At 36.3% G+C, this 24983-nt stretch overlaps 1 protein-coding gene across 1 annotated transcript in view; it reads right to left on the reverse strand.

The window, feature by feature from the left end:
* Ube2r2 (ubiquitin conjugating enzyme E2 R2) overlaps nt 1-24983 on the reverse strand; it is a 101910-nt gene that overhangs the window by 2939 nt on the left and 73988 nt on the right. The window contains exons 3-4 of the mRNA XM_076845903.2: nt 18678-18775; nt 1080-1214 (exon numbers count right to left, since the gene is read on the reverse strand). Coding sequence (XP_076702018.1) covers nt 1080-1214; nt 18678-18775 — 233 coding nt within the window. The remainder of the gene's footprint in view (nt 1-1079; nt 1215-18677; nt 18776-24983) is intronic.

Genomic DNA, 24983 nt, shown 5'->3' on the forward strand with positions numbered 1-24983 from the left:
CAATTATCTTAAACTGTTGGTATGCAACAGTCACTTGGGTGGCTGAGAACTATGGAAAACCAAACTCTATCCTTGAAATCTCACAGCTGTGGTTTAGGGAGGGTCTAAAAGTGATTCCAAAGACCAGAAGACAGATCTATAGTCACACATGATTTCTTGGTGTTTTGTTTTTTTTCTTTTTTGTCTATTACATGGTATCATGCCAAATAGATCATAGAGAGGGATTCCATTTGTATAAATTCTAGTAGTAACCAAATTCCTAACATTCTCCTATAGAGAAGGACCCTATTTGGAAGTATAAAAATATAATATTATTAAGGGGGGGTTGAATATTTTGCACAATTCTTATGTGCTATTATAATATTTATTTAGCTAGTGACTGAACCCAGGGACTTGTGTGTCTGAGACAAGCACTGTACCAACTGAGCTATATCCTCATCCCTATTATGAAAATCTTATGTCTCCCTTAGGGTTATTATTAGGAAATAAAAGGTTGAGGCTGATACCTTCTATTTTTTATACAAATGAAGAAAACTAAACCAAAAAGTTAACTGATAAATGGTCACAGGACAAGTAGCAGAGCCACAGTAGATTCCAAGTCTTCTGGTTCTTATCTAGGTCTTGGTCATGCCATACATTAGTGTTGCTAATAAAGCAGATATCCAGAATATGTACTTGCTCCTAGGGCCAAAAATACCAATAAGTCATAGTACTTCATTAATTAGAAAATTGAAAAGAAAATCTTTCATATGCCTGGAATGCCTGGAATACCTTGGGTAATTCCCTAAAATGGCTAGGAAGGAGAGTTTACAAACAACTAGTCAAGAACCTGGAAGCAGTAGTTCCTAGAAAATTGAATCTGCTGCACTATTATCTTTTTTATTGGATGCTCCCTCAATTGCCAAGCTATTAGGTTCAGGAAGTAATCGTCCCTTCCCACACTATAAATCTAATTCTGAGAAATTATTCGGGAGTAGAACAGGATATTTAAATTTTATTTAATCCTTGGTTCCAGCATACACTTTGGTTTGTATGAAGGCTCGAACTAATCAAACAGAAGGCAGAACAATGTACCTTACCTAATGATTTCAGCATATTCTTTGTCTTTTCCTTTACTGTCCCTCCATTTCCTGAACATAACCGAAGCATCCACATTGGCTGGGGAGAAGGTGTTGGGCTCATTAAGCAGTGAGATTACACTTAACAGAATAGTCCTGAAAATAAGGGAAAAGGGTCAACCATGAATATACATACTCAGAGTATTCAAATGTATTCTGCTTTTTTGGAAAGTACAATCTGATCTTAAGTTTTCCTTCCCTTAAAATTTTTCAGACACAATTTATTTGATACTATAATATTTGAGGCCTTTAGGAGATGATCATAAAATTTTGTTTCCAATACTCAACTGTATGGCCACTATCTGGAGGGAAAGGAACAGGAAATATGTTTCTAGCATAATAGCCATGCTGTGAGGTATAACAGAACTTTGTGGAATGCACAATTTGCATGTTCTAGTTTGCAAAAAGAGCTTTCAAATATCGTGTTTAAAAAATCATAACCAGGTGTGGTAGCACACACCTGTAAAACCAACTACTCAGGAAGCTGAGGCAGGAGGCTTGTAAATTTGAGGCCAGCCTGGCCAACTCAGTAAGACAATCCTGTGAAATCAAAATTTCAATATAGTAGTGTAGCGGGGTGGGCTGGGTTGTGGCTCAGTGGTAGAGCGCTCGCCTCCAGGCTCTAGGTGAGCACTCTACCACTGAGCCACAACCCAGCCTACCCCCCTACATAAAAACAAATAAATAAAGGTATTGCGTCCAACTACAAATAAAAATAAATATCTAAAAAAAATATATAGTAGTGTAGGGGTGGGTACTGGGGTTTAGCTAAGTGATTGAGTATAAGTGAACCATGTATGTAGGAGGTCTTGGGTTTAATCTTAAATAATGAAAAAAAAATGAGTAGTAGAAAAAAAGCATAAACAGCTTTAAGGCTATTTTTTCATGGGAAAGGGAAAAATAGTATTACATGTAAATCTTCACACCTATAAGAAACGAGAAACAAAATATATGCAGAAGAGTAAAAGCAAAGCTTTGACATGGAAAAATAATCCTCTGAATGATAGAAATCTCTATTCAAAAATATTTACCAAGTACCTAACTATATGCCAGAGGCACCAAGTGAGATGTTAAATGAGCAATGGTGAGCAAGTTAGATGCCATTCCTGATTTCCTAGGGCTTCTAAGTCTAGTGGGAAATACAAACAGGCAATTTTTACCCAAATATCAAAATTTGACATTTCAATAGTCCATCAGGAGGAATAAAATTTCTATTAGAGAAAACCACCAAGGAAACATGCCAGCCTTCAAAACACTCAAATTATTCCTAGGTGTTTTTCTCCTGAAAGCGTTACACATGTGTGTAAGAAGAAAAGTAAGAGAAAATAGTAAATTTCTCCACTTTTTCCTCACTGGTGGGAGGTTAGAGGTGGTTGTTGTTGGAAAATTGGCTTTTGCTCCTGGCTCCAAGAAAAAATAAAGGGAAGGAAACAGGTAATTAGATTTCTGAGTTCCTAAAAAGAGGTAAAGAATTTTGGTATGTGATTATTGAGGATTAATGAAAAGCATTTTCAAAGAAAGAAAACTTTCCCCTCTCTAGTTAAAATCTGTTTGTTACAAACTTTTCAGTTAGACTAAGAATAATCCTAAGACTCCTCCTCAGGAACTTTCTTAATTTCTTCAGTAAGTACATTAAAGATATTTAAAAGAAAGTCATCACTGCTAACAAGGGAAAATGACTGATATAACATCATAGAAGTGAAAGAAGAAAATGTGAGCAGAAAATCACATTAGAGTTTCTTCAAAAGGCAACAAAATCAGTAAAACAAGATAATGACAAAGCATGGTACAAAGTGGGTGGGAAATATAATACACAGAAGCAAATAACAAACTGGCAAATGTTACTTTCCAGAAATTTCATTTTTTAAAACAAACAATACTTAAAATGGATTGAGGTAGCATGAGTAGTGGCATACATCTTTTCTAGGACATGAGTTTGATCCCCAGCAGTGGAAAAAGGGTTAAGAAAAAAAAAAAAAAAAAGCAGGGGGTGGGGGGTGGTATTTTTAAGGAAGATAGGAAATCAGGATTATATATAATGCAACAGGTATTACTGTATTTGCTCCCTTTCAACCTATAGACACCAGTTGGTGATATGGGTCTGCTCTCCCTCTGTTGCTAATTACCTGTCAATACAAGCACAACTTTAGAAGGACACAAGACCTGGCTCAAGGGTCTTCAAGAAAAGTTTTTGTTTATTTGGTTGTGTGTGGATTCTTTTTGTTGTTGTTTGTTTTTGTTTTTTTTTTGTGGTATGGAAAATCGAGCCCAGGGATGTTTTACCACTAAGCTGCAACTCATCCCTTTTGAAGACAGAGTCTCACACTGCTTAGGACCTCACTAAATTGCTGAGGTTGGCTGCGAATTTGTAATCGCCCTGCCTCAGCCTCCAGAGTTGCTGGGATCCTGCACTGCATTTGTTATGAGCCTATCTTTTTTTTCTTTCTTTCTTTTTTCTTTGTTGGTGCCAGGGATTGAAATCAGAGCCTCTCACATGCTAGGTAAACACACTACCAATGAGCTACATCCCCACCTCTTTTTATTTCAAGACAGGGTCTAAGTTGTCAAGCATGGCCTTAAACTTGTGATCCTCCTGACTCAGGCTCCTGAGTAGCTGGGATTATAGGCATACACCTGGCTGAGAGACTGTTTCTTTATTTCAAAGATACCTGTCAATATTCAATTCATAAGAGTTGCACTATCAATTTCTCATTTTTCCAACTGGTCTCAAAGAAGAGTATATTTTTAAGCCAATAAACTGCAGGATGTACACCTAAATAGATCCCACAGAAATCTCACCAAAAAGAGGGGACTGGATATAGAAAGAAACTGCAACATCAGCAAGCACACTGCCAGTCTATATCCTGCTGAGAACTATCTTAGCTAGAAGAGGTGGCCAGGACATCCTACACCAAAGGAGACAAGTTTCAAAATAAAACAGTATTTAAAGTTTTACACATAAGCCAATCATAATTTTGCCAGCACTGACTAATAAAGAGAAAAATGAGATGGCACTTTTACCAACAACAACTTTAAATCCATAGAATGGTGATGAGATGAATCTCATAAAGCTAAATCAATGGGAAAACAACAATTTTCTTTCTTCCAAGGAGGCAAGGCAGGAGAAGTATTAAGTGTTGCTTAAGTGGTGATCCCAATTTAAAGGAGCATGTGATCCATTCTGTGAGTGGTTGGGAAGGGTTTGTGATGGGATAGAAATTTTACTTGTCTTACCATCTTAAGTCAGGAAAGCTCAATTTTTTGCAGGATTGAAGACTGCTGTTTTTCCTCAGTGTACACATACACAGCGTGTGATGAGAGGAGGGCTTTTTTTTTTTTTTTTGGGGGGGGGGGTACTGGGAATTGAATTCAAGGACATTTTACCATAAACTACATTCCCAGGCTCTTTTTAGTTTGTTTTTAGACAGTGTCTCAACACATTGCTGAAGCTAGTCTTGAACTTGTTTTCCTCCTGGATGTCAACTCCAGAATTGCTGAGATTACCAGAATGTGCCACAGCACCCTGCAAAAGTCATTCTTAAAAACCTAAGATTATATGATTTTCTGTGTGTCTCTGTCTGTGCATCTCTCCCCCCCGCTTAGTTTCTTTAAAAAAAATTTTTTTGTGTAGTTACAGATGTTCAGAATGCCTTTATTTTATTTTTTATTTTTATGTGGTGCCTAGGATTGAACCCAGTGCCTCATGTATGCTAGGCAAGCGCTTTGCCACTGAGCTACAGCCCCAGCCCCATACTTTTCGCTTTTATTGACCTACCATAATTTCTGGTTGACTTGTACAGAGAAGTGAGGCCCAATTCTCTGGCAACAAAAGGGAACACTACATACTGCTGCTTCCACTTATACTGACTTTGAATTCTACTCTGACCTTTCTAATTTATCCGGGGTCCTTTTAATATCTCATTCCTGCTCTTTTAAAGGAAAGATCAGTAACACTAGAAAATGACCCAGTTAAAACTCATTCTTTACATTTCAACGTGGAAGAGGGATTTAAAGAGGACATGATGACAAAGAAGCCAGTTGTAACTAGGAAAATGTGGCGGCTACTCGTAAAATACAGTAGGTTTAACTGGTATAATTACTAGAAACAACATTTCTTAATGCTTCTAAAGCAACTAAGAAATTTAACTGCTGTGTAATGTTGTAACTACTGCTGACTGATGTATTCCTGAGAATACAAAGTAGGAATGAGAATCTCAAGATTTAAAAGCATAAAAATTTAAAAATGGAGTATTTTAGCTTAAAAAATAAAAATTTTAAATACACAAAATATGTATGCAAAGAAAGAAACTGGCACGTTGATGTCAGTGGCATATAATGTGGAAAAATTAAGGAAGTAAGCAAATAAAATAACCCTGGTCCAGAGCCAGGCTTAAAAGAGCCCTAGGGCTACTACAGCTGTTTCCTGGCCTTACTTACTCTGTCACCCAATGCTTGGGGCATTCCTGGTGCTCTGCCATTTCAATGAGTTATAGAAAAGACCCAAGAAGAAAATTCCCTACCCTACTCCTGAAAGAGACCCTTCTATATGAAACAGTATCTGCTGGACTGGGTTTATCAATCTAATCCTGCCAAGACCACTTTCCAATCCTAGAGCCAACATTAAGAATGACAAATACTTCCAGAGATGGTACCTCAGACAAAGCATTTGTGAACTTTAATGGCAAAGTCTACCCCTACCCCCAAATTCTCCCACTTAGTTATAGACAGAACACAGATTAAGGTGTGTATTGTTTCCACAGCTCGGGCTGTAGCTCAGTGGCAAAAGGTATGTGGTGCTGTATACTTCTAATCAGACATGGGTCGGCATCAGGGACGCGTACTGTCCACAACCCCAATGTTCCACTGACTAATGCCTACTATTAAAACTTTCCAATTCCATTAAGGACAGATCAGCACCATCTCCCTTCCCACAAGATGTCTGGATCCAGGCTTCACCGGGAAGGTAGCAAACAAATGAGTAGCTAGATGAATTTCTGAATCCTTACTATTCCAACATCTTTTTTTCTCTGGTCAACAACTGTTATTACTCACAAGGTCTTCTGATACAGATTGTATTTCTTTAGGCTACAAAAGCCCTCAGAGTGCTCCTTTATTTCACAAATATGTCCACTTAGGTGCTGTTTGACAGACTTGAGTAAAAGTGGTCAGGGAGAAGTACAAACACTTGAGAATATGAAACCACTTTCAGATACCAGTGCCATGCTGAGGCCAAGACTTCAAAGAGATCAACTGAGGGCTGGGAATATGGCTCAAGTGGTAGCCCGCTCCCTTGGCATGCAAGGGTGCTGGGTTCGATCCTCAGCACCACATAAAAATAAAGATGTTGTGTCCACCGAAAACTAAAAAATAAATATTTAAAAATTCTCTTTCTATAGATAAATAAATAAAGAGAGATCCAACTGAATGTCATGCTAACTCCTCTGCTATCTTGCTATATAGCTACCCCAAAACTGGATGATGGAGTCTATAACCTTTAGTCAGACAAATTGAAGGGGAAAAAGCTGCCTATCTACATTATAAATCTTGCCTCTTAACATTTCAGTGCCATAAATGACCTGCAAAAAAAAAAAAAAGATAATTTACTATCTTAAGATCACCTTAGGGCTGAGGTGTGGCCCAATGATAGAGCACTTGCCTACTATGAGTGGCACCTTGCAGAAGTATCACAAGTTCAAGGCTGGCTTCAGCAACTTAGCAGGTCCTAAGCAACTTAGTGAGAAAGTGTCTCAAAATTTAAAGAAAGGTGCTGACAAAGTAGCTCACTGGCTCCCATGGGTTCAAGCACCAGTATCCCCCCCCACCCCCATCTCCCCCAACACACACACACACACACACACACAATAAATAAAGGAAAGAAAGAAAAGAAAAAGACCTTAGGGGTGATTCCTGGGATAACCTGTTATAGTTGTGAAGCCTCTAAACAAAGGCATAAGGCAGAGAAAGTAGTTCCTGTGTGGTATTTGAAGAATGTCCCTAAATCCGGGCTCAAGGAGCCTGTGGGCCCAGGGAGAAAAAACTATGCTGGTACCAAAATGCAAAGGACAATTTCAGAGGGGCAGATTAGTGTGAAAAAGTATCCTCTATCAAAGAACTAGGTTAAATTAATTTGGCTTAGCTTACAAATATTAAGATCAGACAACTGAAATGACAGAGTCTGTATATTTTAATCAAGGAGAAAAAAATCTTGAATTCCTGTGGGCAGCAGCAATACATTTTCTAGGGACGAAAGCAATGAGAAAATCCTTGTTTAGGACTTTGTATGTGAAAAAAGGAGAGGTTTGTTTTCTAGGGGAGATGTTTAAGTATTTCATTCAACATTTAACCTCCAAACAATAATCAAGCTGGGCATGGTGATGCATGTCTGTAATCCCAACAACTGCTGAAGCAGGATTACCACAAATTAGAGGCCAGACTGGACAACTGAACCTCATCTCAAACTCAAAAATACAAGGGGCTGGGAAGTAGCTTAGTTGTGAAGTATCATTAGCTTCAGTCCCCAGTACTGCAAAACAAAAATTAGAATCACTAGTATCTTAGATAAACCTGCCTTTTTTTTTTTGTCCAAATTTTCAACAAATCTTCCAAAATTTTTCTATAAACCTTTCATGCAATCTCCCTTTATCCTTGGGGGTGTTTATGGTTTATATATGAGATATCCCTCCAAAAGCTGATGTGTGATACAATGAAACAAAGTTCACAGTGGAATGAGAGCCTTAATCTAATCAGAGCATTTGATCCCTTATAGGGATCAATTGGGCAGGTAGGATGTGGCCAGAAAAGGAGCCTTTGGATATGTATATATTTTGGATTTCATGATTAGAAGTCTCTCTGTGTGTTTCTTGGTGGTCATGTCCTGAGTTACTTTCCTCCACCACACTCTTCCTACCGTAATGTTTTGCCATACCTTAGACACAGATCTATGGAAATCATGAGACCCAAATAAACTTTTTCTCCTCTAAAATTGTTTCGGTTGGGTCTTTTAATCACAGCAATGAAAAGCTAATAGAGGAGTTATGTTCCAAGAGCCCCCGCCCCCTACAGTGTATGCTTGAAACTGCAGACAGTACCAAACCCTAGATATATACTGGTTTTCCTATACATATATACCTGTGATAAAATTTAATTCACAAATTAGGTAGAGTAAGGAATTAACAATAGCTGATAATAAAATGGAACAATTATAACATATACAATAATAAAAGTTATGTGAATGTGGTCTGTCTCAAAACATCTCACTATATTTTCACATTTTTCCCTTTAAAGAAGCACTTTATAGTTTTCTTCTCTTGGGCATACCTCCCCATTCCCCCAATCACTGCTCTTGTGTTTTGGGTTCAACACAAGCAGTGCAAATCCACAACATGACAACTAATACTACAAGTATTACTAAGTGACTGACAGGTTTAAGTAGCACACACAGCCTGGATATACTTAACAAAGGCTGACACACATCCCAGGCAAGAAGAGGAGGATATTACTCAGAATGGGATACAGTTTAAAACTTAGGAATTGTTTATTTCTGGAATTTTTCATTTAATATATTTCCAGACTGTGGTTGACTATGAGTAATTGAAACTGTAAAAAGTATAACCAGAGACGTGAGGGAGTAGTGGGAGACTACTCTGGACTACCTCCCTGTTAAATTATACTGTCAAAATATATTGGCTGTCACATGTGGTGTTGCGCACCTGTAATTTCAGTGATTCGGGATGCTGAGGCAGAAAAATCTGAAGTTTCAGGCCAGCCTTGGCAATTTACCAAGACTCTGTCTTAAAATAAAAAAAAAAAAAAAAATTAAAAGGGCTGGGGATGCAGGTCCTTGGCAGAATGCCTCTGGGTTCAATCACCAGTACTGCAAAAATTACTTCTCAAGGCACAGTGCTCTCTCATAAGCATGTTCCTGAATGAACTTAAAGTGGAATAAATAAAACTCAGAACTTTATTTTTTTTACAGTACTAAGGATTGAACGTAGGGATGCTTTACATTAGAGCTTCATCCCTTTTCATTTTATTTTATCTTTAAATTTTGAGACAGGGTCTCACTAACTCAGGCTGGCCTCTAACATGTGATCCTCCCAAGTACCTGGGATCATACCATACAGTGCTCAGAACTTTCAATATTTACTTAAATCCAATGATTAAAGTCTTAAGATGTGCTCATATATGCATCATTTGCTAGATGATACTTTTTAAAGTACATTTTATATTACAAAATATCTAAAATAAAATTCTGAAAAAATTACCTTAGTTATTTTCATGTATTTAGCAACTTAGTTAAATTCTGTACTACATGAAGTGAACTGTTTGTGATACAGGCATCTAACAACTGTCTCCCAACAGCCAAAATAAATTTATTTGAGGAATTAAGAAATGAATTTTTTGCTAACACATAGAAAATGATTACTTCATATCTGTACAACAAAAAACTCCATAGAAAAATAGCAATGAGGGGCTGGGGCTGTAGCTCAGTGGTCAAGCATTTGCCTCGCAAGTGAGGCACTGGGTTGGATCCTCTGCACCACATAAAAATAAATAAAGATACTATGTGTTCATCTACAACATTTAAAAAAAAAAATAGCAATGACCCTACTCAGCTAGATATTTAGGCACCATTCTAATGGCTTTACATGGATTAAATGGATTATTCATTTAATTTTTTCATCAATCAACTGAGGTACATATTATTCTTGGCTTTCAGATAACAGAATCAAAAATGTTAAATCATTAGAAATAGATTACTAATAAAACCTAGTGTTTTACAAGTCCATCTCTTACAATTAAAAACTATTCCTAATTATTCACTTAAGAAAAAATTATAAAAGAATCTGTCAGAAAAAAAAAAGAATCTGTCAGAAAAAGTATAAAATGTAGAAGAAATGTTAAGACAATATTTAGACAAGAGACACATAATTATTATTTACTGGAACACAAATATTAAGACAAATATGAAGCTGAAATCTCTAAAAAATCATCTAAAACTAACATTTCATTAATTTATAGTTTAAAAATAGTCTTCCTGTTTCATGCAAAAATCTCTCAACATAAATGCCCAGTACAGTGGAGAACATCCTTATTCCTGGCATTTCAGAGACTAAGGTGGGAAGGGCTTTTTGAGCCCAGGAGTTTCAGATCAGTGTAGGGATCACACAAGACCCTGTCTCAAAACAAGCAAACAAACATTAGTATGAATATAATGTGGTTAAAATGTGCATTATTGGGGCTGGGGATGTGGCTCAATCGGTGGCGCGCTCGCCTGGCATGCATGCGGCCGGGGTTCGATCCTCAGCACCACATACAGACAAAGATGTTGTGTCTGCCAAATACTGAAAAATAAATATTAAAAATTCTCTCTCTCCCTCTTTCTCACTCTCTCTCACTCTTTCTTTAAAAAAAAAAAGTGCATTATTTTAAACAGATTCAGCTCATATTAGAGAAGCAATTTCAAAAAGGTATATACTTCACACTTCCTTCATGTCATCAGAGAAATAATGAAAAATAGTGCAAAAAAGCTTAATCATTTATGTTTATTCTAGCTTCACACATGGTACTACTGATATCTGAAGAGATCAATTCAAGATTCAGAGAATGGTAAAGAAAATGAAGTTTACAATTTTATTAGGCAGTCCATAAATAAGCAAAGCATTGAAAAATACCTAAATCCAAACTGTAGAAAACAAAGTACTATTATGTTAAATGAACCAAAGACTAAGTTGGGGAAATAATATTACTAAAAGCACAGGATAGCACCCAAGATACCAAAATCTATGGATGTATAAATCCCTTACATAAAATGGCATAGTATTTGCATATAACCTGTGTACATTCTCTCATATACTTTAAACCATCTCTAGATTTTTATAATACTTAATATAATGTAAATGCTATGCAAAAAGTTGCTTTACTGTATGATTTAGGAATGATAAAAAGAAAAAAGTACATCTCTATTCAATGCAGATGAGTTCTTTTTTCCCCCAAATTATTTCTGATCCACAGTTGTTTGAGATAGAGGGCTACAGAGATAGAGGGCTAACTGTATGTATTTAACACAACAAAACTGGAAAGACAAGGTGCCAGAAATTAAATTAAGAGATGACTTGAGGACTGGGGATGTGTCTCAAGAAGTAGCGCACTCGCCTGGCATACACGGGGCCCTGGGTTCAATCCTCAGCACCGCATAAAAATAAAAAAATAAAGATGTTATGTCCACCGAAAACTGAAAAATAAATTAAAAAAAAAAAAAAAAAAAAAAAGGAGATGACTCAACACCAGAAAAGTATGTTCCCACTGATACTCTGGCACATCAAGATTTATCAAGCTTTGGAGATAGGCCCTAATTGTTAGGTCCACAAGGAGTTAGAAAATATGGATTTGAGTTAGGCTGAAAAGTAAACCCCTGCTTTGGACAGCTATATTACTTTCCTAAAGCTGCCATAACAAAGGACCACAAAGTGGGTGGCTTAAAACAACAGTGACTTATTGTCTCAGCTCTGAAGAATAGGTTCAAAATCAAAGTGTTGGTGCAGCCAGGCCATGTGCTCCATGAAATATGTAGGGAACAACTGTTTCTTTTTTCCTTCTAGCTTCTGGTGTTTGCAATCAATAATCAACATTCCCTGGCTTATAAATCCATTCCCTCCAATCTCTGTACTCCAACATATCTTTTGTGTGTATACAACATCAGTAGCAGAGGGCAGAAAGGAGACAATGAAAAACTGAATCCACAAATACAGTTCAGAGGGCTGGGGCTGTAGCTCAGTAGTAAAGCACTTGCCTCACGTGTGTGAAGCACTGGCTTTGATCCTCAGCACCACATAAAAATAAATAAAAATACCATGTGTTCACCTACAACTAAATAAATATCTTTTAAAAAATACCGTCCAGAAAAGCTCTCACAAAAGGAAACAGAAAGAAAATCAAGTCATCTATGCTGGGTAGAAAAGGATGGCAAACAGTAATCAAACTTTCAAAGGCAACAATCAAAACAGAGGAGTTGGAGTTGTAATTCAATGGTAGAGCACTTGCCTAGCATGTGTGAGGCACTGGGTTCGATCATCAGCACCACATTAAAAACAAATAAATAAAACAAAAGTATTTGGGGGGGGCGGGCAGAAATGCCTATGATGCCTCCATTGTCACATGGTCAGGTTTGTCTTTGTGTGTGTCTTCTTTCTTTTTAGGGCTCTTCTTTTGAAGCTCTGTCTTCTCTGCTATAAAAGGACATCTATATATTGGATTATGGACCTATTCTACTCTAGTATGAACTTCAAGGAATTACATATAAAATTAGATCATTTCCAAATAAAATCAAATTCTGAGGTACTAGCAGTTAGGACTTCAACATAATCATCTTTCTGGGGACACAATTCAACCCCATAGTAGTCCACCTTGCTGGCTGTCCAAAAATCACGTCCTTCCTACATGCAAAATACTTTCCTTGGTACGAACACTCTCAAAATTCTTAACACTTTTGGCATTAAATTTAAACCCCAAGTTTCCATCTAAATACCATAAATGCAATGTCCCAAATTTTATCATCTGAAATAATTTATGGGTAAGAACTAGGGTATGATTCAACCTAGGGCAAAATTCCTCTCCATCTGTAACCTTGTGAGATAAAACAATAAATTATCTGCTTCAAAAATACAACATTAGAACAGGTATAGGACAGATTTTTCTCTTTTAAAAGGGAAAAAAATCAGAAAAAAGGAATTGTAGGTCACAAACAAATCCAAACCTAGCATGGTAAATTCTATTACCTTTCAAGGCCTGAGAAAATCCCCTGGACTGCACACTCTGTCCTCTGGGCTCTAAGAACAACCCCACCCTTTTGGACTTGAGTAGTTTATCAGCTCTCTGAAACCAATAAGGAAGTGGCCTATCTCCAAGGCTACCATTTCCTTCTCTCTGAGGACCACTGCCTAGCTTCTAGATGCATCACTCCAAGCTCTGCCTCTAAAGCCTTTACTACCATAAAACCTTTCCCTCCCCCTTTTGTACCTACTTGTCTTCTTCCTCTTCCTCTTTTTTTTTTTTTTGGTACAAATGCTCGAACTCGGGGGGCACTCAACCACTGAGTTACATCCCCAGCCCTATTTTGTATTTTATTTAGTGAGATAGGGTCTCACTGAGTTTCTTAGCGACTCACTTTTACTGAGGCTGGATTTGAACTCGTAATCCAGCCCTTGTCCTCTTCTTTTTTTAAATGTATGTTTTAGATGTTGATAGATCTTTTTTAATTTTATTCATTTATTTATATGAGGTGCTGAGAATCAAACCCAGTGCCTTGCTAGGAAACCGCTCTACCACTGAACCACAACCCCCTTGTTCTCTGCTTAATGAACACAAATCATACTGTATTAAAGACCCATCCGTACTAGGCAGGCTGGTATGTGCCTGTAAACCCAGAGACTCAGAAGGCTGAGGCAGGGGGATGACAAGTTCAAGACTAGCCTTAGCAATTTAGCAAGGCACTAAGCAATTTAGCCACGCCCTGTCTCAAAATAAAGAAAAAAAGGTAGGTAGGTAGGGTGTGTGTGTGTGTGTGTGTGTGTGTGTGTGTCCGGGGTGGTTATTGAGAACACAGCTCATTGGTAAAGGTTTCAATGCTCAGTGAACCCCTCCTCAAAAAAGAACCCACCTTTCTATACCGCAGCCTCATTTTAATTAATTTTAATTACATCTGCAATTGACTTATTTCTAAATAAGATCATGCTGTAAGGGGTAAGGACTTCAATGAATCTTTTTTTGGGGGGACTGGGGATGTGGCTCAAGCAGTAGCGCGCTCGCCTGGCATACGTGTGGCCCGGGTTCGATCCTCAGCACCACATACAAACAAAGATGTTGTGTCCGCCGAAAACTAAAAAAAAAACAATAAATAAATATTAAAATTCTCTCTCTCTTAAAAAAAAAAATGGGGGGGAAAACAATTCAGTCTATAACAGTGGCAGATGGCAGAAAAGACCTAGAGAAAAACCGATTCCACAAATATGGGTCACCTATGTGGGATAGAAAGGACGGCAAACAGGATAGCCAAGCTTTTTTACATCAATAATCCACACAGATTAATGCCTATAATATTATTGAAGAAAGATGTTTTGATTCTGAAATCTTATACCAAACTGTCATTTAAAGAATAATGGCACTGGCTCCATGGCGTACACTTGTAATCCCAGGAACTCTAGAAGAGAAGCAGGAGAATCACAAACCCAAAGCTAGTCTCAGCAACTCAGCAAGGCCCTAAGCAACTTAGCAAGACCCTGTCTCAAAACAAAAAATAAAACAGGCTGAGGATATGGCTCAATAGTTGAGCACTTCTGGGTTTGATCCCCTGTATGGGGCGGGGGGCGCGCGAGGGAGTATAATGGCAAAACAGGTTTAACACATAGCTCAGTGACCTGCTAAGCATGTGCAAGGTCATAGGTTCTATCCCAGTTCTGCAAAACAACATAAGCATGTGTGCACACACGCGCGCGAGCGCACACACACACACACACATACAAGCACAAAACATTCTGAATATGAAAAGACTCATAATGTTGGTTACCACAAAGTATGTTTGCAGAAGTTACCACTAAGACAAGTTCAGCTAGATAACAGATCACGAGAGTAAAACAATAGACAGAAAGCAGTAAATCAATTTAACAGGAGAAATAAGAATAAATTAGGATAATGCTACAGAATAATATAAACCAAAATCTTATAATGCTGACTGTAAAGAAAGAATTATATTTTTACAGTGCTGGGCATTGGTATGCTGATTACATTTTGCTTAATATCTGAGCACTGATATATAATTTTATGCAGAAAACTCAAGTAACAGATGTTAAGTAAAGTAAAAGACATAAAAAATAAAAGGGGCTGGGGATGCAGCTCAGTGGTACACTACCACTGGACACTGTGTTTAATACCCAGACCACCAAATAAAATAAAAATTTTAAAAACAGTTGCCTAAGAAGAGAGGATTATTCTATATAATGTGTCATAATGCATGGGATCCTGGAGTATAAAAGTTACATTGGTAAAAGCTAAGGAAATGGGAAGGTGGCAATGGCACATGCTGTGATCCCAGCCACTGAGGAGGCTAAGGCAGAAGATCACAAGTTTGAGGTCAGCTTGGGCAAATTAGTGACTCTGCCTTAAAAAATAAAGTTTGGAGATGTAGCTTAGTGGTAGAGCACCTACATGGGTTCAAATACATGGTACCACCAAACAAAAACAAACAACAACAACAACAACAACAACAAAAAAACCCAAGGAATTGTGGTGAAAGAGTATGGGCATTAGTAAACAAGATGTTAATACTGGTTCATTAACTTTAATAAATGAACAAAACTGATTGATGGCAGATGTTACTAACAAAGGAAAACAGCAGGGTAAATAGTAACTCTCAGTGCTTTAACATTTATGAAATTTATTCGTAAAGTTTAAAACTTTTTAAAATAAAAGGTTAGCCGTGTGCATTGGCAATACCTCTAATCCCTGCATCTTGGGAGGCTGAGGCAGGAGCTTCACAGGTTTGAAGTACCTGAAATTTAGTGAGACCCACAGCAACTTAATTAAACGCTGTCTAAAAATAAAAAATAAAAAGGACTAGGGATGTATCTCCATGGTGAAGTGTCCTTAGGTTCAATCCCCAGCACAAAATAAACAAATAAACGAATAAAAATAAACAAGAACTTGATGAGAAAGCACAGTAAGAAACCACAGTAAGAAACCACTTTGTACCCAGCTAGGACAGGTGAAATAGAAAACAAAGTGTTAAAGGAGATGTGAAAACTGAGCTACATGTTGAACCTGTTTTGCCATTATACTTTTTTTTTTTTTTGTACACACACCTACTCGAGGAAATGTAAAACTATTATAGTCACTTTGGAAAACAGTCGGGAAGTTGCTCAAAACTTTCAACAGAGGGCAGGGGATGTGGCTCAGAATGTGCACTGCCCTGGATTCAACCCCCAGCAAAACACACACATTAAACACAGTTACCAATTGACCCAGCAGTTCCACTCCTAGGTAAATATCCAAGGAAATGAAAATAGATAACCACTCAAAAATGTGTACATACTTTTCATAGTACATCATTCATAATAATCCAAAAGTGGAAACAACCCAAATGTCCCTCAACTGGAGATATAAAATGTGGTATAACCATACCACATATATGAATACGTGTGATTTGATCATACAGTGTGAATTAATCATACAAAGGGATAAATGCCATAAAAAGAAATGAAACAGGCTAAGGATGTAGTTCAGTGGTTGAATACCTGTATGCAGGAGGTCCTGAGTTCAATCCTCAGTATCATTTAAAAGGGGGGGTGTGGGGGGAGCGCCACTGGGACTGTGGCTCAGTGGTAGAGCACTCGCCTGGCATGTGTGAGACCCTGGGTTCAATCCTCAGCACCACATATAAATAAATAAAATAGAGGTATTGTGTCAACCTACAGCTAAAAAAAATTAGAAAAAAAAAAGGAGTTGAAGTATTGATACATACCACAGCATGAATGAATCTTGAAAAGTTTATGCTAAATGAAAGAGGTCAGTCACAAAATAATACATACTATGTTTGCATCCTTATGAAAGGTCTAGAATAGGCAAATCCACAGACATAGAAAGTCAACTGGTGGTTTCCTAGGGCTGGGAGATTTGGGGAGTAATGAACAGTAATTGTTAGTGTGTGGGTTTCCTTTAAGGGTAATGAAAACATTCTAATGTTGATCGTGTTAACAGCACAAACCTGTGAGTATACTAAAAAACTTTTAAATTGTAGATTTTAAATGGGTGACTTGTATGGTATGTGAATTATACTTCAATAGTTTTTTTAAAAAAGACTAGAACACTATAAGTGTTTTTTTTTTTTTTGCCAAAACACTTAGAATAGAAATATTTAGTTTACGTCCTAAAAATTTATTTTAAAACATTACTCCACTGTGAATTCTTAGTCCTTCTTTTCTAATATACAGTATTAGTCTTTGTTACATTTGAATATGTATGCATGTATATGTAAATAAAATTGAAGCCATTCTTTGCCACATTCTAGAACCATATAAATTATACATGGATCTATGAACTAACATAGAACAAATGTTTATCTGATTAATATATTTCCTGAGGCTAAAGGTATACATCACTGATAGAGTGCTTGCCTAGCAAGCCTAAGGTCCTGAGCTTGGTCTCTAGAACACCAAAAAAAAAAAAAAAAGAGAGAGAGAGAGAGAGAGAGAGAGAGAAAAAGAATTTTCAACATTTATTAAAAAAAAAAATATGGGCTGGGGATGTGGCTCAAGCGGTAACGTGCTCGCCTGGCATGCGTGCAGCCCGGGTTCGATCCTCAGCACCACATACAAACAAAGATGTTGTGTCTGCCGAAAACTAAAACAAAATAAATATTTTTTAAAAAAATAAATAAATAAAAATAAAAATATCAGCTGGGCGCAGTGGCACACGCCTGTAATCCCAGTGGCTCAGGAGGCTGAGGCAGGAGGAATGCAAGTTCAAAGCAGGCCTCAGCAAAAGTGAGGCTCTAAGTAACTCAGTGAGACCCTATCTCTAAATAAAATCAAAATAAGGGTGGGAATGTGGGTCAGTGGTCAAGTGCCCCTGAGTTCAATCCCTGCTACCCTACCCAGAAGAAAGAAAGAAAGAAAAAGTATCATCAAATTACAGTGTTTTTAATCAATAGTACATTAATGATAATGGCAATAACTCAATATAGAATTAGGGGGTGTGCTGGGGTGTGAACCTAGGACCTCATGTATACTACACCAGCACAAAATTAGTTTTTAATTGTATAAGTGATTTCTTAAATATATTTAATAGGATCAACAGTGTAACTGGTTTTAAAATCTCTTAAGCAATATGACCATCCCCTATACATAAGCTACTATTCAAAAACGAAAGATGATGAAATATCAATCTAGATAAGTAATCAAGAGATGAGTAGTCAAAGGAGAAATCACATGAAATATGTCTTCCAAACATCAAAAGAAACACACACACACAAAACTAACTAAATAAAAGGCATCAGATAAATAAACTCAGTTTTGAGTCTGTAAAGTCTTAAGATCTGTCTGCAAAAAGTAATAAGAATATTAAAGAAATAACAAAAGTCATGGGGTCCAAAGAAGCAAGGTAGAACTTATGACAATGTAAGAGGAAGAATCCATGCTTATAAAATTCCTTCCACAGTGAACACAGGGAAATAAAAATCACATGCATTATTCCTCAGTAAATAAAAACATTTTGAAAGAAGCATACATGAAATTCTAAATGAAGATAAACAACTCCAAACAGGAAGGATTTTCTTTTGCATAGCTTAAAAAAAACAGTATGTAATCTTATTTGACTAGAGGCAAAAAACGGAAAAATGAGACTTTCACACACAAAAAAGACCATTATTAAGGTGGTGTGTAACTATGTAACTGTAATCCTAGTAACTTCTTGGGATGCTGAGGCAAGATTGCTTAAGTAAAGTTCAAGGTCAGCCTGAGCAAAAACCAAAACAAAAATTAAATAATTTTTCTTAATTTAACACCTTACCTCACATTCTGAGTAGGATTCCACCTTTCAGAGGGCAGTTCTCCACTCTGTGGGTCATCTACAGGAGGATGAAGTATCGAAATGCATACATCTCCATTCTACAAAACACAATATCATATTTAGTAAATATCCCAAAGTGCCATACAAAAAGGTACATCAGTTCTATTTAGGTTTCCTTTGTTCCTAAAAACGTGCATGCTATTAATTAAGGGAGAAAACAATTCTTTTTCTAGCATAATAAAGATTCATTTGAACCATCTCTAAAACATATTTCTTAGCTAAAAAAAGAAACACCTATAGGGCCATAAAATAAACTATTAAATAAAAAAAGAAAAAGACAAACATGAGGGGCTTGAGTTGTGGCTCAGCGGTAGAGCACTCGCCTAGCATGTACGAGGCCCTGGGTTTGATTCTCAGCACCACATAAGATAAATAAATAAAATAAAGGTATTGTGTCTAACTAAAAAATAAATATTTTTTAAAAAGTATTAAAAAAATGTAAATTATAGGACTTAAAGACCTAATCCAGAATTACATTAAGATTATTTCAGACACATAAGGATGGCATAAAAAGGGCAATGCAGAGTATTAATTCAATAGATAAGACAGATACACAAAACACATTTATATAAATGTATCATTTTTAAAAGATGAAATATTTTTAATAAAATGAAATTTTAATAACTATATTCTAAAACTTTGTATTACATGTAGATCCCAAAGGAAAAACTAAATATGGGCAGATAAAAAAAGGGAGGTAAAGTAGAAGGACTTGTAGTTGTGGGGATTTGGGATGGGTCTGTAATAACAAATACAACTTTTAACAACTTAAGGGAAATTTAGATATGGGTTTGGAGAAATAAACCAACACAATAAATGGTAAAATAATGCTTTGGTACTTGTATTTTGTTTTTTATTGCAATAAATTCATTATCTTACATTGACAACAACAAATTCATTATCTTACATTGACAGGCCAATTTATAAAGCAAAACATACCATATTTTTAAAAGAGAGAGAAACTACCTTTTTCCCTTAGAATCCTTTTATCTTCAAAGCATTGTTTTTTGGTTTTTTTTTTATTTTTCTTGGCCTTTCTTCCAGAATCACATTTCCTCTAACTCATTTTCTGTCTCTTCCTTCTACTAAGGACTCTTCAGATTACATCAGACATCCCAGATAATCCCAAATAATTTTCCTAAAGTCAGCTGGTTATCTATATTAATTACCCCTTGACATGTAATATATTTACAGATTTGAAGGATTCAGATGTCAGCATTTGGGGAGATTCATTATTTTACCTACTTTAACAGTGAACATTCTAGTTTTGCCAAAGAAAAGAGTACAGAAGTCAAAAACAGAACCAAACAGTAAAACCAGCACAAAAAAATCAGGTCAGAATAATATATTGCTTGGAATTTTAAATGTATGTAACTAAAAATTCTGGGTAATGGAATAACATAAACAGATTTGCATATTTTAAAATGGGCATCTTAGCCAGGGGTTGGCACATGCCTGTAATTCCAGCTGCCAGAGAGGACGAGGCATGGAAGGTTTAAGGCAACTTACAGAGACCCTGTCTCAAAAGAAAATAAAAAGTGATAGGGATATAGTTCAGTATTACAGCACTTGCCTAGCATGCAAGAAAGTCACCCTGAGTTTGTTCTCCAATATCCCTTCCCAAAACAGGGGAGTGTTTTAATTAATAAACAATGCATTTGACAAATTTCAACGATGAACAGAAAGAAACTATCATAACATGAAAAGGGGCATTTGTAAAAATTAAAAAAAAAAAAAAACAGAGCTACATTCATATCTAAATGTAAACAATAAAAGTTTTCTTCTTGTTTTTTTTAATATTTATTTTATTTTAGTTATCGGCAGACACAACATCTTTGTTTGTATGTGGTGCTGAGGATCGAACCCGGGCCGCACGCATGCCAGGAGAGCGCGCTACCACTTGAGCCACATCCCCCAGCCCAAAAGTTTTCTTCTTAAGAGCAGAATAAGAAAAGGGCACTCACTTGCACTACTGCTATCTAACAGTTTTTACTTTTTCTTTCATTCATTCATGGTACATGGGATTTAGCCAAGAGGGTATTCGACCACTAAGCTATACCACCAGGCCCTCTTTTATTTTATGACAATATCTCACTAAGTTGTGAAGGCTGACTTCAAATTGTGATCCTGCCTCAGCCTCTGAAGTCACTGGGATTACAGGTACATGCCACCAGGCCCAGCCTAATATTGTTTCTACTCAGTACAATTAGACAATAAATAATAAAAGGAACATGAATTGAAATGAAGAAGTAAAATCATTTGTATTCACAGATGACATGATCCTACACATGGAAAATTCCAAAGAATCACTAAGAAAGCTACTCGAGATAAGAAATTTAGGAAGTTTTAAGACACACAGTAAATCCTCAGCTTTTTCTTTTCTTTGCTTCTCTTTTCTAACAGTTCTGGGGATTGAACCCAAGGGCTACATCCACAATCCTTTTAATCTTTCATTTTTGAGACAGGGTCTCCCTAAGTTTAAGCCCTCTTGCCTTAGCCTCATGAGTAGCTGCAATTATAGGTGCATACCATGTGCCTAGTCTTCAAATCAGTGTTATTACCATATATTAGCAAATAACCCTTAAAAAGAACAGTTTCTTAAAAATCCATTCATAAGGGCTAGGGTTGTGGCTCAGTGGTAGAGCACTTGCCTAGCACATGTAAGGCAATGGGTTCGATCCTCAGCATCACATAAAAATAAATAAATAAATAAAGTTATGTCCATCTACAACTAAAAAAATTTTTTACATCCATTCATTATAGGCATTTAAAGGAATAAATCTAATCGAGGACATGAAAAACCTGTACATTGAAAAAAATAAAACAATGCTCAAATTGAAAAGACCCAAATAAATGTAAAGACATTGTTAAGATGGTAATATTCCACAATTTAAACTACAAATTCAACACAAACCCTATCAAAATACTACCTTCCATTTTTACAAACACTGACAAGCTCATCCTAAAATTTCTATAGAAATTTAAGTGAACCAAAGTCAAAATATAAAGGGCAGGGAAACAGCCCAATGACATCACTGCAGAGGAGCCAATCATCAGCTGGCAGCTGGAAGTTTGCTGGGGCCCCTTTCGGATGTGGCTCTCAACACTATCAAAATACTACCTTCCATTTTTGCAAACACTGACAAGCTCATCCTAAAATTTATATAGAAATTTAAGTGAACCAAAGTCAAAATAGTTTTGAAAAAGAACAAAATTTTAAGACTCATACTTCCTTGTTTCAGAATGTACTACCAAAGCTTACAGTCACCAGACAGTTTAATACTACCATAAAGACAAATATATAGATCAACTGAAAAGAATTTAAGAGTCCAGAAATAATCCCATATGTCTATAGTCAACAGACATTTGGGTGGGGTGGGGGGTGCCAGGGATTGAACCCAAGAGAGATTAAGCACTAATCCACATCCCCAAATCCCCACTTTTTTTAAAATTTTTTTTTTTTTTTTTTTTAGTTGTTAACGGACTCTTTATTTTTATTTTATTTATATGTGGTGCTGAGAATTTAACCCAGTGTTTCACACATGCTAGGCTAGTGCTCTACCACTGAGCCACAACCCCAGTCCCCCAGCCCTTTTTGATTTTTATTTTGAGACAAGGTTTGGCCAAGTGGCTGAGGCTGATCTCAACCTTGTGGTCCTCCTGCCTCAGGTTCCCGAAATGCAAGGATTGCAGGTGAGCTCTACCACTCGTAGCTTGTCAACAGATCTTGGATGAAGAAACCAAGACTATTCAATGGGACAAGAATGGTCCCTGGTCTCTCAACAAATAATAAATGGATTTCCTTAAACAAAAGAATGAAATCGAACTGTTACCTGAAATCATATACAAAAATAAATCAACAATGGATCAAAGATCTAAATGCTAAAATCATAAATTCCTAAAAGAAAACATAGGGATAAATCTTCATGACCGAAGACTTGGTAGATTTTCAGATGACAACAAAATCATAAGCAACAAAAAAGGACATTTAACAAGAAAGTGAGTAGGCAATCTATTGGATGGGAGAAAATATCTGCAAGTCATATATATGATTTCTAGACTGTCAGAAAGGAAAGGAAAGTAAGGGAAGGGTAGCAGAGAGGGGCAAAGGGGAGAAAAGGGGAAGAGGGAGGGAAAGGGAAGTAGGGAGCAAACAACAGACATTTCTCCAAAGAAAATACACAACTAGCCAATACGTGAATGAAAGGATGTTCAACATCATTAGTCATTAGAGAAATGCAAATCAAAACCAAAATGAAATACTACTTGGCTTACACATTTCTGATTAAATAATAAAGTATTCATGTTCATGTGTTCAGGTCCCTTCTTAAATACAACTGAGTAAAATCATGTAAAATTGAAATCTATAATTGACAACATAAATATACATAAAATGAACACCATTAATACTAATTTTTGTTTTAATTTTTTTTGGGGGGTGAGGGTGGGAGACAGGGTCTTATCTTAACTCCTGGACTCATGTGATTCTCCCACTTCAGTCTACCAATTGCTGGTGAATACCACTGCTTCTGGACATTATTACTGACAACGTAACAAAATCTTATTTTTTTCCCCCAAACACTGTCTTTGTTTAAAAAAAAAAAAAGTTTGTGGTTTTTTTTTCCTTTTTTAAGTTGTAGATGGACACAATACCTTTATTTATTTTTTTAATGTGGTGCTGAGAATCAAACGCAGTGCCTCACACATGCTAAGCAGGTGCTTTACTACTGAGCCACAACCTCAGCCCAACATAACAAAATCTTAACACTTAGCACTTTTATGTGAGTAAATCAGAGTTAAAAAAAAAAAGTCACAGTTCAACCTCATTTCTGATTATTTAATAATAATACAAAATGAAAGTATGGTTTGGAATACCCAGAGAAATAGAGTAGATATGGCAATTAAAATGTGTTTGTAAGTTTCCCATTCTGTACTTTATTCCAAAGGTTGTTTGGAATAAAGTTGATAATACTAAATGAAATTTCTTAGTTTTGATAAATTTAAAGTGGTTGTATAAAGATTTATCACTGAGAAGGCTGAATAAAGAATACATGGGAACTGTCTGTACTATTTTTGTAACTTTAAAATGATCTCAAAACTTTTTTGTTGTTGCTGCAGCAGTGGAGATGGAACTCGGGACCTCACACATACTAGGCAAGAGAGCTACCACCAAGTAGAGCCTTTAAAACATGTTTTTTTAAAGAAATGGATGTAAAAAATACATAGACACTGAAATACTGCAGCATTTTAATCATTACCATACTGAATTAAAAATTTTTAAGTTTATATTAAGGGCTGAGAATGGAGCTCAGTAACCTAACTCTTGCCCAACATATATGTGAGGTTCTTGGTTTGACCCTCAGTACTACAAACACAAGAATGATTTTTTTTTTTTTTTGAGAGAGAGAGAATTTTTAATATTTATTTTTTAGTTTTCGGCGGACAAAACATCTTTGTTTTTGTACGTGGTGCTGAGGATCAAACCTGGGCCACATGCATGCCAGGTGAGCGTGCTACCACTTGAGCCACTCCAGCCCCACGAGAATGAATTTTAAAAATTTATTTTAAAATTACATGAAGTAAATTTAATATAATGAACTTAGGCAATTATTTCCTAGTTTGAAAAATTATAAGGCAATGCAATATTACAATCTTCTATGTAATCGATCCTAATGTGATTCCTTTGGTTTGTTATTAATTTCTACTTGGTGTAAACATTAAAGTTAATTCTCAGAGAAATCATCTTAAGACCTCTACAAGTTAATTCCACCAGGAAAAGAATAACTCAATACTTAATCACACAGACACAATCATGCAAATGATCAAAAGAAATGGAGCAGAATGTGCTTCCATTTGTTTTATTCTAAAAATATTGCCATTTATTATATACAAATAATTTTATTATTATCACAAGATATACTAAGCCCTTATTTATAAGAAACATTCTAATTGTACTTCCTATCAAATTATAAACCCTATCAATATAATGATGTTCACAAAGGGTGTAGAAATACCAAAATGTGCAAGTAAGAAATGGCAGAAAAACATGGGTGGGTACTATTTTTATCTGGTTTGGTTTTTTAAAGAAATGGATGTAAAAAAATGGCCTTTTCTGGATAGTTTAATAATATAATTTATCAAGAGCTCAGGAAGCTGAGGCAGGAGGATCCCAAAAAGCCAGCTTTAGCAACTCAGTGAGGCCTGAAATAAATTAAGAAGACCTTGCCTCAAAGATAGATAGATAGA

Source organism: Callospermophilus lateralis, chromosome 2 (assembly GCF_048772815.1).
Source record: "Callospermophilus lateralis isolate mCalLat2 chromosome 2, mCalLat2.hap1, whole genome shotgun sequence".
In the NCBI taxonomy this organism is placed as follows: Eukaryota; Metazoa; Chordata; class Mammalia; order Rodentia; family Sciuridae; genus Callospermophilus; species Callospermophilus lateralis.